Source organism: Aulonocara sp. 'chitande type north' Nkhata Bay, linkage group LG13 (genome assembly GCF_057382095.1).
Source record: "Aulonocara sp. 'chitande type north' Nkhata Bay isolate Kocher_YH1m ecotype deep benthic linkage group LG13, A_spYH_male_GT1.1, whole genome shotgun sequence".
Taxonomy (NCBI): domain Eukaryota; kingdom Metazoa; phylum Chordata; class Actinopteri; order Cichliformes; family Cichlidae; genus Aulonocara; species Aulonocara sp. 'chitande type north' Nkhata Bay.
This window is the reverse complement of record NC_141356.1, coordinates 16,844,103-16,861,695: the sequence shown is the minus strand read 5'-3', so window position 1 is coordinate 16,861,695 and position 17,593 is coordinate 16,844,103. Positions and strand designations below refer to the sequence as shown.

At 44.9% G+C, this 17,593-nt stretch overlaps 1 protein-coding gene across 6 annotated transcripts in view; it reads right to left on the bottom strand.

Annotated features, from left to right (window-relative positions):
* Positions 1-2,789: 2,789 nt before the first annotated feature.
* ehbp1 (EH domain binding protein 1) overlaps positions 2,790-17,593 on the bottom strand; it is a 162,242-nt gene continuing 147,438 nt past the window's right edge. For all 6 annotated transcript variants that reach the window (XM_086258878.1, XM_086258880.1, XM_086258882.1 and 3 more), the window contains 4 exons: positions 13,608-13,707; positions 12,632-12,705; positions 4,282-4,396; positions 2,790-3,962 (listed from right to left, as the gene is read on the bottom strand). In XM_086258878.1, the coding sequence (XP_086115004.1) occupies positions 3,872-3,962; positions 4,282-4,396; positions 12,632-12,705; positions 13,608-13,707 (380 nt within the window). In that variant the 3' untranslated portion in view covers positions 2,790-3,871. The remainder of the gene's footprint in view (positions 3,963-4,281; positions 4,397-12,631; positions 12,706-13,607; positions 13,708-17,593) is intronic.

Sequence of the window (17,593 nt, the reverse complement as noted above, 5' to 3'; positions counted from 1 at the left end):
ATGAATGAGGTTTAATCCCCATTTAGAATTACATTTGAGGATGGTTGACGTAAAGTTTAATAGGGATAGACCTCCAACTCACTGCGGAGGAAAAAGAAGAATCCACAGAAGAAGAATCAGCAGCAGAAAGCTGCGGTCACTGAATCAAATCCTGTGTTGATGTTTTTAACACGTTTTTAACCCTCCGCACTTAAAGAAAAACACTGCGTATGCTTTATGATTTGGCCTGAGTGGTACCGGGTGTCGGAGGGGGAGGGGGGATGCTGCTTCTTATTCTCTGCAAAAACACAAACTTTTGTAAATGAGGCCCGAGCTGAAAGCGAGCTAATGCTCAAAAAGAGAGGGAGAGGGTGAGAGAGAGCAGGGATGGAACTTACAATTTTATGTGTGTGTGAGAGTGAGGAAGAGGAGGAGTATCAAAGTGGAGGCCGATGGGACTTAAAGTCATCGATGAGAGCACTTTGACAGAGAAACTTGAGCATCAAAAGTCTGCAGAGCACAATAATAATAATTACAAAAAAAAATAAAAAATATGTAGGTTGTGTGCGTAGGCCTGCAGTGATGCTTGTTACAGACGCACCTGAACGCACCTTCCTGTGCAGGTCCGTGTTTTTACGCAGAGGCCAAAATCAAAGAGAAATCAGGCCCGTTTGATTGAAGGGAGGCTGTGTGCGCAGAGAGGAGGCGGCCTAAAGTGGAGGTATTTGATTTGGGTTTCACGCACCTTTTATCCATTTTTTATTTCCACCACATCTGAAGTCCGAGCTGTCAGAGGGCCGGCGAAGGCTCTGACCGAAATACCACCACCCCTCCTTTCCTCTGCACATGCACACACAGGCTCCGTTAAATTATGCAAAAAGGCCATTCAACAAATATGGCCCTCACAACACAAAAGAGACGGTTTATTCTGACATTTCCCCTGCATTGCTTTTTTCCTCTGCCCCTTCCATCCTCTCTCGATGTGAGTAAGACCCCGAGATAAACCCCTGAACAAGTATCAAGTTATCAAGTTGCACCAACCTTTTGTAATAAGAGTATTTTGTCTAATCCCAAATTGCAGTTGAATTTTCTTAATGCTGAGCTGGTAAAGCCTGGGATTAGGCGGTGAGGAGAGGAGGGGGAAAAGTTTTGTCCCTTCAGCCGGCAGGATTGGAAGCGGGGATCTGTGGGGATGTTGTCGGTGCTTATTAAAACGATGATGCATAAAACGGACTGTTGTAGGAGCCCCGGCGCTGCACGCAGAGACCGCGGCTCCCTCAGGTGCAGCTTTTTTGGACGGCGGCGCGGGCGAGGGAAGTGAAAAACGCAGAGGCCGAGCGGCGCTCAGCACCTGTGAGGTGAGGCCAGGAGACTTCAAAGCTCAGGAGATAATCCATTCAGCTGAAGGATCCTCAGCTGCACAGCAGCGCCGAGCCACCGCCGCTTTTTTTACGCAGTGCCTCGCTCTTATTCAGCGAAAAAAGGAAAACTACTCCAAATAAATTTTCACTCCTTCTGCTTCTGCTGGAGCGTTAAAGAAAGCCGGGCGATGCTGCGGAGGTAGGACAGGTCTGTTTCAACTGTTTTATTCTTAACAAAATGCAAAAACGCCAAATTAAAAACATGTAGTGATTCATTTAAAATGGTTTAAAATAGTTTTCAGTGAAGTTGAAGTAATTTAGAGGAAGTTAAAACTTTTAAGAGTTCAGTTTTACGCATGAATGATTGTGTAAGGACACAGCCTTTAAAATGTTGCATGTAAAATAATTTATAAGTTAAGTGTAAACGACAGGTTGTGTGCATCATTTTAAAGATTTTTCTCTCACACACACACTCACATACACTCAGCACCGTTCAGGCTCTGCTCTTTTTCCTCCAGATCACAGGCGCCCGCGATAAACGCGCTGCAATACAAAGTCAAACAAAGCGCCTCGGGGGACGCAGAGTGCGTAATGTGCGCGTACAGTCGGTCCCAAGCAGAGAAGAAACGAATCAGCAAATTAATTTGAAAGTATTAGAAAGGCCGGGGAGGACGTCTGCTGTCACAACCGATTTTCCTGCTTTAATCGGGGATGGGAGGCTGCCTGCAGGGACGGAGAGGAGGGTTAAACCGCAGACACTTTGTTCATCCGGAGCTTTTATTGCAAGAACATTTTCCACAGCTCATTTCAGTAAAATGGTGCAAATTAAAATGGACACTTTAAGAATTTAAGGGTGTGATTTTTTTTCTACATCTTTGAAAATTAATACCAATTGTTGTGCCCGCCCTCCTCCCCTCATCCGTGGCTGCGGGTGACCGAGCCTCTCCAGCTCTGCAGCCCGTCCTCAGCGCGCACAGGAGCGGCCCAGAGAGAGGTGTGAGAGAGGGGGGAAAACATCTGCTCGGAACAAAGTGATCTCTCTAATCTTCCTCGGAGGAACCTGCTCGACACCGACCTCAAAGAAGAAAAGAAAAAACCCGCCAATTTTAATTTATAAACACGCGCACAGGTCGCAGGGGAATTGAACAGAGCGCCGAATAATAAACGCAACGCTCGCCGGTGGAGGCGGTGATAGGGGCCACTTATGTGCGGGGGCTGCAGCCAAAGGCGTGCATTTCAATAACTTTTTAAATTATGTAAACAGAAAGAGGAGGAAAAAAGAGTTCAGATCGAGGATTGGAGATATTTCTTTAAACTGAGAGTAAAAAATAAATACAAATATTTGGAACAGAGTTTTGAAAGTGCGTGCGCGTTTTGAAAAATAGAAAATGAGTAAAAAAAAACAAAACATTAAATATAACAAAGATTTAAAAATCCACAGCGGCTAGGTTTTTAGTTTTTTTAAGAAGAGGCCACACAGCGTCTTGTGGAGTATGAAATCATAAAGACTTTATTACTGAAGACTTGGGTTATGACACTGGAATAAATAATCAGATAAATGTTCACACGTAAAAAGAACAGCTGCACAAGATGTGGAGCTCTAAGAGATGGAAGCATATTTCTCTTCTTCTGAATACAATAAATAGAAACCAAAAGTCGTTGAGCAAAATGAAACGTGATGGTAGATTCACTTAACAAGCAGCTTATTGGACAAATGACAATAAATAATATATATATATATATCTGTTGTTTTCTGACTGCATGACTCCTGATGGAGGAAAAAAAAGATTTTGGAAGCTGTTGGTCAGAGCAGTGATGAAAATATACAACAAGTGTTTTTTTTTTCCTTTCTTTGTTTTGGTAAACTGCTTTCAAGCCAAGATGATAAAAAAGCAATAGGAAAGTCAAGATTTGTGAACAGTAATGCTTCCCAAGTTAAGATATTTTACAAGTAAAAAGTGAGATAATTAAAAGATACGGTCAAGTAATGAAGTAGCTTGAAAAGAGCGATGTTATCTCTTTGTTTTTCTTTAAAAAGTCTGACTGAAAAGTCAACCCACCTCATCATCTTCTGAATATGATGGGGGGAAAGAAAAAGAAAAGAAAACAAATAAGAGTAAAATTTCCCCCATTGTTATGCTGTACCTCAAATCCACCACAGACTGTGCCTGGTCTCCACATTCAGACGGAGCGAGCTGCACACAGGCTGTGCGCTGCCCTCGTCTCACACGTATTCATGTTTGTTACACAGGTACCGTTCTCGAGAAAGTAAAGCAGAGTTCAAATTTAAAAAAAAATAAAATAAAAATAAAGGGGGACAGTCCGAGTCCGTAAAAAGTTGGTGCAAAGGTGTCGCAGGGCCTCTTCGCTCAGCCGAGTCTCTGCGGTTAATCTGACCCGAACATAAAGCTCAAAGGGATTCCAATAACTGACAGAAATGTCTCGACTCCTCTATCAAATAAAATGATCGATAATAATCATGTGATACATTTCTTTTATCGGCTACATTTGTTGGTTGTGTTTGCTGACAATCACTGAACGACGCACTTCTCCTCTTTCTTGGCCATCTTGCCTTTGTTCTGCTCCAGCGTCCTCTCCAGGTGCTCGTCCTCCTCCTCGGCCCTGCGGACGGCAAAAGGTCAAAAGGTCAGATGTCTCGGGGTGGGGTTGGGGTAAGGGGCAGACAGGTAAAACAGCTGGTGCCACGGTGAACGCCGCTGCACCACCTGTGGAGTGGCCCGGTGCCAGGGGCCACGTTCTGACCTTTTACCTGCCTGCGGTGCCCTGGAAGGGATCCCACCCGTGCAGGTGCGCCGCAGGGCAGGCTCGCCGAGCTTTCTCTACGTCCACAGCTTCTTGGGGACGTCTGTGACACCACAGGAGCGCCTGCTGTGCAGCTCAGTGTTTTTATACTTGTGTTCAGTGTTTTTAAGTAACTTACTCTTTTTCCTGGGCGTCCAGGTCCCTGACCAGCGCGTCTCGCTTGTTGACCAGTATGACCAGCTCATCCAGCAGCAGCTGCTCCCGTCTCTTCTGGGCCTCGGTCTTCTGCCAGTCTGCAACACAACCAGAGACCTGCAGTCAGCGGTGGAGACACTGAGGATATTTCTTTTCTAAAAACCTCACAGGCTGCAGGATGCCTACATCTTCTTCTGGACTGAACCTGTAACTGAAGTGTTTTCAAAAAGATCTTTGGGTTTCCTGGATGTGGCTTCATTTATGTGAGGACTGCAGATGATCAGAAAGACGGAGAAACAGTTTCATCACCTCACTGACCTGCTGGACTGTGATGGAGCGGGATGTAAATGTGACGTGTAAACACGCTCCATCAGGTTGCGCGCACAGTGATGACGTCATGTTAATGTGCAACTTCTCGCAGGTATAAGATGGCTCTCGTTCTTTTATAACCTCTAACTTCTCAGGAACACACAAGCTCTATTAAAGCGGCAGCTCTGCTGAACGACGGCATTCACGATCGTTTGTATTTGTCACATTTTTAGTTCTATCCTGAAGTAAATTAAGTTTGAAAGTCTCCTAAATTGAGTTTTAATGCTCCAAAATCCTCCACAGAAACTTATGAATAAATAAATACCAACCCCTGAATGTCACCTCCTCAGCCAAACAAACAAACAAACACACACACGTAGGTGAACCCCTGACTCTCGTCTCTCAGTTCTCCAGGGTCTTTGCAGGAAGGGGCCCCACAGGGCCCCACAGGGTCCAGGTGGGACCCTGATCCAAATCCCCTCAGCCTCTCCCTGGAGGAGGGGGGCAGCCCACAGGAGAGCGCTCGCTCCCCCTGGGGCTCGAATATCCGCCTGGCGCCCTCGGCTCTGCATTCACCCAACACCAGGGCAGCGCTCCTCCCTCCCTCACCCCAAAAAACTCACCCTAAACACTCACTGCAACCTTTTTGTGCAGTTTAAAACAACCACCACACTTAGCATGCACAGACAGGACAACATATGCTGTACATAAATTAAACCGAATGAGATTCAACTTCTCGTCGTGTCACACACACGGCTGCCGGTTGCAGTGTTTTATCCATTTCACTGCCTCAAAGCTGGAGAAAGGCAGGAAATCTCCTTCTGCTCCTCAGCTCAGTGTGAGAACGTGTCTCCCTCTAAAACCTCCCTCCATCGTTTCATAATAAAACTGAAAAAAAAATCAGCTTCGTCCCGGCGAGAATTCAAACAAACTGAACTTCTGTGGCGCGTAGGCAACTTCACCCCTCTATCAATATTTAACCGGCTATTGATTCGAGAATAAAAGGAATGTTGTAAAATGTCAGTCCCAAAATAAGTGTGGCTTTATTAAAAATAAATATCCCCCCTCCTCCTCCTCCTCATTGAGTCAAATTGCGGCAGTCAGGCTGTGTGCGTGTCACGCTGGGCCCAGTGGGTTTGTCCTGAAAGGTCTGCGCTCTCTTCATTGGCCCCGCTCGTCCCTTTGAAGTCGACCACAGAGCGAAATGAACACAGTCCCAATATTTGGCTCTCTAGCCCCCCCTCGTTATTTTTCTCTCTCTCAGGGAAGCAAATCTACTCTCTTCTGGTTTTTGTTCAGGAGTTAACAAATACTTCAAAATATGTCTGAATCTGCACCTCGAGGATTTGTTGCACCTTTTATTTATTTATTTTTAAACATGTGGTTCTTTAGGAAGAATCAGAACAAAGTGTGGGGAATATTGGGTGAGTCATCAGCTTTAGATAACTGAGACAGGAATGTATGCCATAAATCTCCCACAATCCTCTCTCAGAAGAGGAGGGTTCACGACGAACGAGGTGGTTTTTATTTTTTATTTTTTAATCTCCTTCAAAGGATTTCTCAGCCAAAAAGCCAAAGACCTGCTGGACCCGGGGTGTGCATGGGAGGGGAAGGGGACCCATGAGTGAGCTCACTGCTGTCAATCACATGTCTCAGAGTCCCGCCCCCCTCATTAGGAAGGTAAACAATAAAAAGAGCCGATGAGCGACGTGACCAGGCAACACCAGAGCGGGGCAGGCTGGGTAACCAGAGACGCAGGAACAAACAAAACAGCCTGCAGCCACTCAGACCACCCTCCCCCCCCCCATGTAAGCCACGCCCCCCTCCATAAGAGAGTGGGAGAGGGAGGTTAAAGACTTAGGAGTGTGTACAACTCACACGGTGGGTGCGTATTCAGATAACTCTCACCGTGCACGCCAGTGGTAACCATGTGAATCTGCACAAGGCACACAAGAATGCGCTGGTTCAAATCCCCATGAACACCCCCCTCTTCTCTCCCTGCTCGCTATCCCCGACGCTAAATTTATTCAAGAGAGCAAACCGGTCCAAAGCCTCGTTCTCTCAAAGCGGGACGAGGCCGCCCTTCATGCATCCGAGTCCGTCTGGCTGCCTCTTTTTCTGTTTTATACCAAAATACGGCGACATCACATCGGAGGGTTTCAATCGCAGCTTTTTTGGACACGGACACCAAAATACAATTTATTCACCTTCATTTCTTTGCTTTTTTACCCCCCCTCATCCTCTTTAGGCCCTGACAGCTGATTTCGGCTGAAATCCAAGTGTCATCAGAGAGAGAGGGGGGAAGGGGACTGATAATTAAAAAACAGCTAAAAAGCAACAAACACAAAGGCTAAAAATTGCAAAACAAAAGTTCTCTCTAAATTACTAAGATTGCTTTTGTTGAGGTTCGAATATAAAGGAAAAAAGTTCATCCTCTACTTGGCCAAGAGATGACTGCATAACTGCATGTGACTTAATCTGCCCATCTATGTGATTTACTCCTGTAGGGACCTGACGTTTAGGGAAGCTGCGTGTAAAAGAGTACCAGTCCACCTTTTCTCTCAGGAAAGGCAGTATGAAAGCATCCTCACACAGAACATGACATCGTGGTTTGGGAACAGCTGTGTGAAGGACCAAAAAGCTCTCCAGAGAGTGATCCGTACAGCAGAACGCTGCTGCAGGATTGCTCTCCCCCCGCTTCAGGACACCTACACCAGGAGATGCCGGACTAGAGCAGCGCAGATACTGAAGGACCCGTCCCATCCTGGCAACAAACTGTTCCAACTTCTGCAATCCGGTAGAAGGTTCCGCATCTTCCGGGCAAGGACAGAGAGACTCAAGAGGAGCTTCTATCCCCAAGCCATCCGTGCCCTAAACACACACACCCGCCCTCTCACATCATCTATAATTGACTGAGACAGGACTCTTCCAGACACTCTAAACCCAGGCACAATGTACATTTCAATTCCTTTAATTTTAAATATGTTTATATTGTCTATCCTGTAAAATAGTCAGATGTCTATTCATATTAATGTACAGAATTCACCTGCTTGCTGCTACTACTGCACATTCACCCAGTGTATATACTATATGTCTGTATATATATATATAATGTTCTTCCTCTACACCCCCCCCCCCCAATTTTTGCACATGTCGAGGAGCGTGTCAGGCTACATTTCACTGTGTGTTATACTTGTATAACTATGCATGTGACAAATAAAGAACCTTGAACCTTGAACTTGAACTTGAATGGGGGAGGGCCTTTCTTGTTAGCTTCTGAAGCCATTTTCCACACATGCACTCCACCCCTGAACCTTTCCAGACTTTACCCAGGTTCCCAAAGTTTGTGTGATGCTTTTTTGTTCAGACGTGTGGACAAAGTAGCTAATATTGTCCTTAATTCCATGAGTGTATGTCAGGTGTGCTCTACCACCTAAAACACGCTGAATATTTCTAGTAGTGCAAACCTTTGTGAAGCGGTGTTTCCTGCCTCATGCAACATGCAAGGAGGTAAATTTATCTACAAGAGGACAAACCTGCCCTTAACACATTTAAACACAACTTGAACCTTTATAACTTGATGGCTCATAAACTATTTAACATGCTGACGGCAGCTACCAATTTACAGGATTTACTGCCTTTAGCCTCTGGGTGAGTATCAGGTGAGAAAGTTTGGCTTAGCTTCATTGTGTCTGTTTGCCATAAAAACATTCAGAATTGTAGTTTTCTGGTCTACGTGTCCAGCAGAAGACTGAGAACATCACGGTAGATACAACAATCAAGTGGTTTTCCACCTGTGTGAAGCAGGCTGAACCACAGGAAAGATTTTACATCTCTTAAAAAGCTGTAATTTCTTTCCAGGCATGAATGTGAACATTTTCAGCATCTGTTCAGCCTCATGTGACGATTAGCAGCATGTAATACCACGTTAGCTTCACTACAGGTGGCACCTGTCCTCGACATAAACACCAAGTTAAAACAGCTGGAGACGATGCGAATATTAAACTTCAAGCGTGGACGCACTTCAACCTACACAAACACCCGAGCTGTGAATAGATAATTAAACACACTGGTCTTCTGAATTCGCCAAAACTCGAGCCCGGCGACGCGTGGAACGAAGCCTGTTGCTATCGGCCTCTTCAGTCAGTGTGCAAGCCTGAAAGAGTTGGCGACATCATCAAAAGTTGCCCATGTGATCGGATTCTAAAGTGCACCTAATCAATCAGGGTCTGTAGTGCGCTGTCCCGATGTGTTACAAAGCCCAAATAGATTTACAAATGGGCTGTGGGTGTGTGTGTGTGTGTGTGTGTGTGTGTCGGGGGTGTGGAGAGGGATAAGCTCCTGCATAGGATTACATATTGATTTTAAACATATAAAAAAGCTTATCATATCAAACCATAACAAGGGGAGAGAAGAAGAAAAAAAAAAACAACTCTGGGACCCAGCTATGCATAAATCCCTTTTAGATGGCGAGAGGGCGTCCACTTTAAAAACACACACACACACACACACACACACACACACACACACACACACACACGGGCCCTCGAAGGAAGCCAAGACGCCGCTCCATGTGTGCGTACATAGGTGTGAATCAGTAAGCAGATAAAGAGGGCATAGTGGATCAATTTTTGTGGCAGGGAGATGAGAGCATGGCATACAGATGGCATTTCCCCGCCTGGCATCACACCAAGACGATACAAGGAGGTGGTTATCACTGAGCATGCTCATAAACGACATCAACAGGGGCCTGGAAGCCTCGGCCCTGATCCTGACCGTTTTATTCTGCACGTTTAATCAAACCTTGAACACCGTTTTAATGTCAAGCTGCTTTAAACTTCAGTTACGGAGCATTTTTATCTTACACCGACTGATGTTTGGATGCTTTAATGATGCAAAGGCCCACCTCAAGTCAAGACCTCTGTGCTGTTAACCTTCACGTGTCAGACTGGGGTCATTTATAGGTGTTGTTGGGATATTTTTAATCATGAAAATCGTTCCTTACAACTTTTCATATTTTACTACAGGGATTGGCCCAGTGCTGTGGCAGGGAAATGCAACTACGTGGATTTATTTATTACCTATAGGAGTGTTTTGTTAAGAATACTGGCTTTGGTTTGATTATAATTTTCCACTTGTGATCGCTGCGTTGTGATTTTACGCAGTGAATCATGGTTAACAGACCTAGAGTAGATTTACTGCTGCAGAAACCTCGAGGCAGACACTTGATGTCCAAAGATGAGTCAGCATCAGTTACCAAATTATGTTTGAGTGCTTTTGTAAAAATGTATTCTGAATATTCCTCATGTACAGATGACACATTCAATTTAAACAAAAACAACAGACGTACAGTGACGACCTTGTTAATTCACTCTAACATCTTAAATTTTACATGTATTGCGATTATTGTGCTGATCTATTGTTTTTTAAAGGTTTGTGATGCACTAATGTGTAAAATACTGCACTGCTGTGTGCTGATATGAAATCATCTAAATATACAGTTCTTTCTTTATTCAGTTAGACAAAGCATTGCTTAGGGTCGCACTAGACCATTAGTTGTTCTGTATTTATCAGTTAATATGTGCTGAGATCCAAAATGCAGGAAAAATACCTGGCACTGTAGTGAATCCTGCAGCTGTAGCCCTGCAAACTAGCCCCTCCCTTCCTCCCCTCTCTCTCTCCCCCTTTGTGTGACTTTAATGTTTCTACATTGTGCCTTTTCACTACATCAGGAATCACTGCTCCGTTAAGATCTTCTAACTCAAACAAACAAAAATCTGAGAAGAATTTGTCCTTTTGCAGAATATCGGCTTCAAAGTTGATTTCAGATGAATCGTCTTCTCCCCCTCAAAGCTTCCCCTCTTTCTTTTCTTCCTCCCCTCCTCCTTGTCCTCTTGTACCCGACTGTCCCAGTAAGCTTACGTCAGCCTCACAAACGTGGAATAAAACATCACGAGTCAAACCTTTGCCTCAGAACAGAGGAGGCCGAGCGGCTTAACTTATAATCTCCTGCCTTTAACTTTCATCAAACCCTTAAATGTCTACATCACTGCAGAGACTACTCACAGGATTTTCCTTTCTCTATAACTGCTTACAAATATTACCCACATCTGCCGCAGCTGGACGGTAAATCAGCAGATATTTAACATCTTTTCACACAAAAAGACGAAGACAGAAACTTCAGGTCTTCACACTGACCTGACAATGTGTGTGTGATTCAGCATGTGTGTCAGCTGAGAGGGAGAGGTGCGCTTGATTCAGTGCAGGTATATATTTTTCTCAGCAGGGCGTGTGTGTGTGAGGGCAGGTGTGTTTCTTCTCTCACTCTGAGTCATCTCTCTCTCTCTGTGTCATCGACTGGCCAACCAAATCAGCAATTATTCGCACGCCCAACCATCGCTCAATGGACCTGCCCAAGCACCAAATAAGAGCTGGGGAGACGTGTGCGCGCGCGCGCGCGCGCACACACACACACACACACACACACACACACACACACACACACACACACACACACACACACACACACACACACACACACACACACACACACACAAAAAACCAAAGGTGGAAACACACCTGTGAGATGTAAACTCACAGACGCAGGCAAATGGAGACCAACAGACACACACACACCTTTCTTCCCAGCAGCTGACAACTATCTGTGGCTGCGAGAGAAAGGCAGAGCCTCTGAATGTTAAGTGCCTCCCTGAGGGAGGAAAATAAGGCCGCTGATAAGTTAGTCAGCTGCAAATCCAACAAGTCCACATGAAGGCAGAGAGGACGGCGGTGACACGGCACACACCACCTCTCCACCTCGAGTCACACACACTATCTCTGCTCTCACATCCACATGCGCGCAAGCCATATGAATCCACAACACACACACGAGACAAAGACAAAAACACAGCTCAAAACAATGCACACACACGCGTGCTTAAAGCAGGCTCGCTGATACAAACACACACTCCGTTATGTGAAGCAGAAAAAGCGAAATCCTCCCATTCGACTCCAGCAGGAGCTCGATAAATAAAAATAAATAAAGCGGCCGGAGAGAGGGAGGAAATCAAGCTGAACGCAGGCAGCGTGGTGCCGGCTGCAGCGCCGCTTTGGATACGCGTGTCTGCCCCCCCCCACCCCCACCATCTCCTCTTTTGCTAATTAGAATTGATTTATTATGGACCAGGTAGCTTATCAGGTGCCCGGTGAAATTACAATGGGTGTCCGAAGGCCGCGAGGAGAAAGGGGGTGGTTTGTGAGAAGGGGGTGGTGCTGGTCAATGTCGAATGGCAAAATCAATTAGCATTGATTGGCGAAAGGTTCATTTTGCCAAAGAGGACGCAGTCGAAGGGGATTAAACTTCCATGGCCCTCTGACAACTTTGATACGACACAATGGCTGCTTTTCTGGCTGCGGTGTAGTTAACAAGCTTTCAACAATATAACTGCATTTCTTTCTTTTCTTTTTTTAACATTGCAAACACTGAATGCAGCTGTGGTCAGATTCCACATCAGGCATTGGCTAGTCGGGTCTGGCTGAGAAACAGATAGCATTGATCAAGTATCTGGGAGTGAAATCCCTCGCAAGCTCGCATCTTAATCCTCATCAAGCCGAAGCAGAATTCAAATCACCCTGCTTCAGGCTCCCGATGAAGGCTGGCCCCCGCTAACGGGCGGACGCCACGTAGAAAGGACTCAGAAGAAGAGACACCAACCACTTTACTCGAACTCAAGCGACCTCGACAGTCGATTTTACCCTCCTCACTACGAAATGGAAAATGAACTTCAACTATTGCTGCCGGTCTCCTGCAGGACTCATTTGGGAAGTAATTAAACTATGCAGATGTTCTGGTAAATTTCAGGAAGATTTAGGAAAGAGAGAGTAAAATGAGCTCCTGGTTGTTTTACTTTACTTGTTACATAATCTCCTCAGCTGTGAAAACTGCTGTTTAAAATGCATCTAAAGTTACAAAATTAAGAGTTTAATGTACGCGTGTGCAGCCTCCCTCTGCGTGTGTGTCTTACCCTCGATGGCCAGCATGGCTCTCAGCTCTCTGTTCAGCAGTTCGAAACGCCTCTCCAGATCGTGCTCTTTCTCCCTGTGGCAAGTTAGAAAGAGGGGAGACGGGAAACACACACACACAAAGTTCATCAATATGTTAATGACTAAATCATTAAGTACTTAAAGAAACCTGCAATAAACATCGATTCGGCCACTCGCCCGAACCTTCTCTGGCTTCGCATTAATCTACTGCACATAACTGATACTCATAGTGCACAGCCCTGGGTGAAGGTGTGTGTCTGTGTGTGTATGTGTAAGGATAGAAAAAGGGAAATAAGGAGCGGAGTTTGGGGGGTGGGGGTGAAAATGCATTAAAAACAGAAGATGAGGGAGTAGATGTGTATATGCAAGCGTGGCCCTGTGTGGATCTATCTGCCACCCGCAGCACAAATTGAATTCTTTCCTCTTTCAGCCATATTAAAAAATGAGCTAATTCGGCCCCTAATAGAATTTGTCCTTCACAGGCGCCGTTTTCTCTTTGCCTCCACAAAGAGAGAACAGAAAGGGCTAATAATCAGCCCTTCTGTCAATTGGCCACTTTAAAAGCCTCTCCTTTCCCACGATATAATGTGATTATGAATACTTCAGGCTCTCCTCCACTTGCACACTTTGAAATCCCTACAGCCGCAAATGAAGAAAAAAAGGCAGCGCGTGTCTCCACCTGTCGCAGCTGACCACATACAAAGAGACTGCAGATAGAGTAGCGATCGCCACATTTCTATTGATTTTATATCCCTTTCTGCATGTAAATCAATGAGTGGATAGACAGAGATGGGGTGAATGGAGTGGAGAGGACACTCCTGCCCCGTGCAGCTTAGACGAGCTTGATCTAAAGCTCGAGGAGCAGGTTTAAAACGCTTCTCAGCTGCTTTAATTTGACATGTGAGAAATTAAAATGGAAGCAAAGACGAGGCGACAGAGAGGAAGAACAGTACGCACAGCAGAGAGAGCTGGTTCTGTCTCCTGATGAGGGCGTTCTTCTTGTTGACCAGCATGAACCACTCCTGCATCATGGCCTCCTCCTCCTCCTTGTTGTTGCCTAGAAAGAGCACAGAAACACACCAATAAATAAACCAGCAGATACACACGTTACAGGAAATGTTTCAAGAATAACACGTTGCTCTTTTGCTTTTGTTTTTTTTTTGTTTTGTTTTTTTACAGTGGATTGAACCTGACATAAAAATTACAGCACGCCGTGTACACCAGCATATGCACATGAAAAGCGATGAGGCAGATAAACGACGGAGCTGCTGCCCCCGCAGAGTCAGTGTGTCCACCAGATATTCATGTGTGGGTGTAAATACTCTCCTCGCTTATGTTCCCTGTGTAAACATTCACCTACTTCACACCATGCCTTCACAACGTCAATACGGCTTCAACCGGGGCGGGATTAACTCTGCGATTACCGTCGAGCGCCTTTACAGAGTGAAGCCTCTCACTGTAGGGCAATACATATCCCATCACTCAGCAGGCCTTCAAAAAAAAAAAAAAAAGTCTCTGGGACTCTCTACTGCTTAGTGTAATACCTGCTCAACACACACAGAGAGCTAGTGAGGCTCAGATGCATGGCTAATGTAAGCTTTGCCCACGCCTGGGGCTAAAGCTCTATGCTGTAACTTACTTACAAGGTACAATGGGATGCGCACAACTGATACAGACAAAGCACGTCGAATCGAAAGCTTCAAATGTTAGCCAGGTAACAGTGACAGCCTCCATCGTGTTTGACCTGGAATAAAGACCAGCTGCCTGGGTGTGGAGTTTGACTCCCACTGTGCATCTGCTGGCCTCCGTGTACTAAAACCACATAATCGTAAGGTTTTAAACATACTGGAACCTGTGATGACGCTCAAACCAGAAACTGACAAATGATAACTAAATGCTCATTGAAGCTCTCAGGTGTTAAATGCTTACAGAGGAAGGGTTGATCAACAGGATTTTCAGGTACGGCCCAAAAACATGCACGAAAAGTTATTTAATATTTCTGGAATGAATTAAATTTGGAAACAGGATAATAGTCTGAACATTAGCTGGATGGTTACTGTAAATTTGGAACCTATTTATAAAACTTTCTAGATACTGTTTAGTGCATCTTCAGGCAACTAAGTGGGGCTATTTTGGACCAGGTGTGGCAAAGATAATGAGCAGGTGTATTTATGCTGTAAATTCATGTAGGTCTGTTTAATCCCAGGCTTTTGCTCCAATTTTCATCCTGTAATGATTACACTGTAAGGTTTTACACCAAACCAAAGTGAAAAGACACCTCAGGCGTGTCTCTCAGGATCCAGAGGCTTTGATTAAACTGCAGTATTTGACACCCTGGGAATCAGGATGGCCTCACTGAGCAGGAACAAAAATAACAACAGTCTCAGCAGTGATGATTAATAAACACATAATAAAGATGCAAAATGCTACCAGTAAAATAATTATTTACTATAATTCTACAAATTCACAATTTATTTGTGAGTAAAAAAGACTATTACTTTAAAGGTAAATCTTTAAATGTTATGACTACTTTTTTTTTAAGGAATGGATAATCAATAAAATTAAAACTAGATTTCCACAAAATAATACTACTAAGCATCTCTTTCTGCTTGGTTTGTTTTAATAATCTCTCACGTGTTATAAATTAAAATGCTATTTATTCTTTATCGAATCTCGAGGTCAGCTGAACAGTGTCAGCGGCGATAATCCATAAGGTCCCGTTTAACTCTGCAGCGGCGATATGAATCCTTCCATTCACTGTGGTAAATGCAGCAACGGTTTTAAGAAGATTTCCAACATTTATTGTCTGAGTATTGTAGCTGTAACCACTATATCATTTATTTGATGAGAAGCTGTAAATAAATAACTTTGCTTCTTAGGAGACAAGAAAATAAGAAAGAAAGAAATTTTTCCATCAAACACACACACACACACACACACACACACACACACACACACACACACCAGTGTTCATTGCAGCAGTGGGAGCATCGGGCCACTGCGTCACTGATGACAAAAGGCAAACGCGTGGATGTGTGCGGACACCGGTGAATGTGTGGACATTTGTGATACTCTGAGCCAGCAGATGTATGTAATTTCATTTAGGAGGAGGGAGCGGGAAGGGAAAATGAAAGAAAGCAAGCAAAAACCCCCCCCCAAAAAAACCAAGCGAATGAAAGAAAGCTTCAGGATTTAGCGGAATCACGGGCTCGTGGATTACTGTAGTCAACTTTGAAATGGACGACACTCGGAGGGGGGATAAAGCCGGCGCTGACAGGTCATTGTGCTGCCTCGAAGTCAAATAAAACAAGCAAATAATAATGGCAAATATTAAGCTCCTGTGACATTGTGGCGAGGCGGGCTGGAAGACGAGAGGGGATTATAAAGCTATATCCCCCACCGCTAGCCAGCCAGCTGCTACCAGCCAACCAACAGCCACATTTTATGAAAGGAGGGAGGGGAGGCGAGGGGAGAGGAAGGCAGGGAGGTCAGAGGAAAAGGTGGTAGAAGAGGGAGGAGAAAAGGGAGAGATGAGGAGGAGGGGGGGGGGGGGGGGATATTGAATGTGAAAGCAAAATGGGATGACTGGAACGAGGGAGGGAGTGGAGGAGGAAATAAAGGTGAGCAGGTGAGTCAGGGGATGGAGGGATGGAGGCAGGAGACTCGACAGCTGCTCAGCATCCACCTCCGACCTCTAGATCCTACCTGACTCTTAAAGAGACAGACTGGGCGCAGATTTATTGTTATAGGTGGGCGCTAAACCCCTTTTTAATCAATTAAGCATGGGGAAATTATGTTTTACTATACCTTTAATTATAGTTTTTGAGCTGTTGGGGGAAGAGCCTTTAAAAAATAAAAAGTTATATAACTACATTGTAATTTTACAGGCCAATTGCATTTAATGAATTATTGAAAAGTATTCAGATTATTTAAATAGTTTTCTACTAGCTTGACTACTCGATACGACTGAATTAACAAGACAACTGTACGCGATACCGTCATCTTAAACGTAAAAGTGATGGTCGTTTCAGTTTCATGATAATTAAGGGTCTAGTGCTGGGTTGGGGGTTTGATTCCCACTGGTGCAGCACATTCTAAAAACATCTTTGCTCCATAGAAAGCCATATGCTTATAGTGACAACAGACTGCTGAATGTGGTGGTGTATGAAAACAAATGGTGTAAATATCCTTGGCAGTCACCACTGACACTGTGTCTGCGAATCCAGCCTTGGCTCTGAGACACTGTGGATGCATGCTGGCTCTCAGGGGGCCATCTTGGATCAAAGCATCTGGCAGTTTGGCAGGGTGCATTCTGGGTCTTGCTGCTCGCCTTACACGCCACTTCTTAGTGCTCAACACAGAGCAGGGCAGAGCAGAAACAGGCCAACTCCAGTGAGACTGAAGCAATGAATTTGGCGTTGGTACAGTGTGTGATGGGGACATCAAAGGGTTAGTGATGAAAATGCACAAGGTTTATCGCCATTAATATCATCCTTAGTGTTACCTCAGCTATCAATGCAGCTGTGCTAGTGAGAAACACACAAGATACAATCAACTCACACACACAGAGCTGAGATACAACTGATAGACATATCCCAACAACCCCTCTATCTGATTGCCTGTCTTCCTCTTCTCTTGTTCCACTCCCGGCTTCTCGCAGAAACGCAACCAGGATACAATGACACCAACTGCCGTGTGTGGAGGGAGGCTGCTATCCTCGAGGCATGAAGACAAGGCTGGTTAGCATAGGTCACTGTGTGTTTGGGTGAGAGAGAAATGCAGAAAGAAATGGGAAAAAAAAAGGGGGGTACAAAGGCAGCCTCTATAGCCAAATAAGATTAAGATAGCAATCTTGGCCAATGTTCCATTCAGTGTTGATAGGAATAATGAAACTCACCCCGAGGTGGTCAAACTGCTGCTGCTGTTGGCCTGAGCTGCTTTGA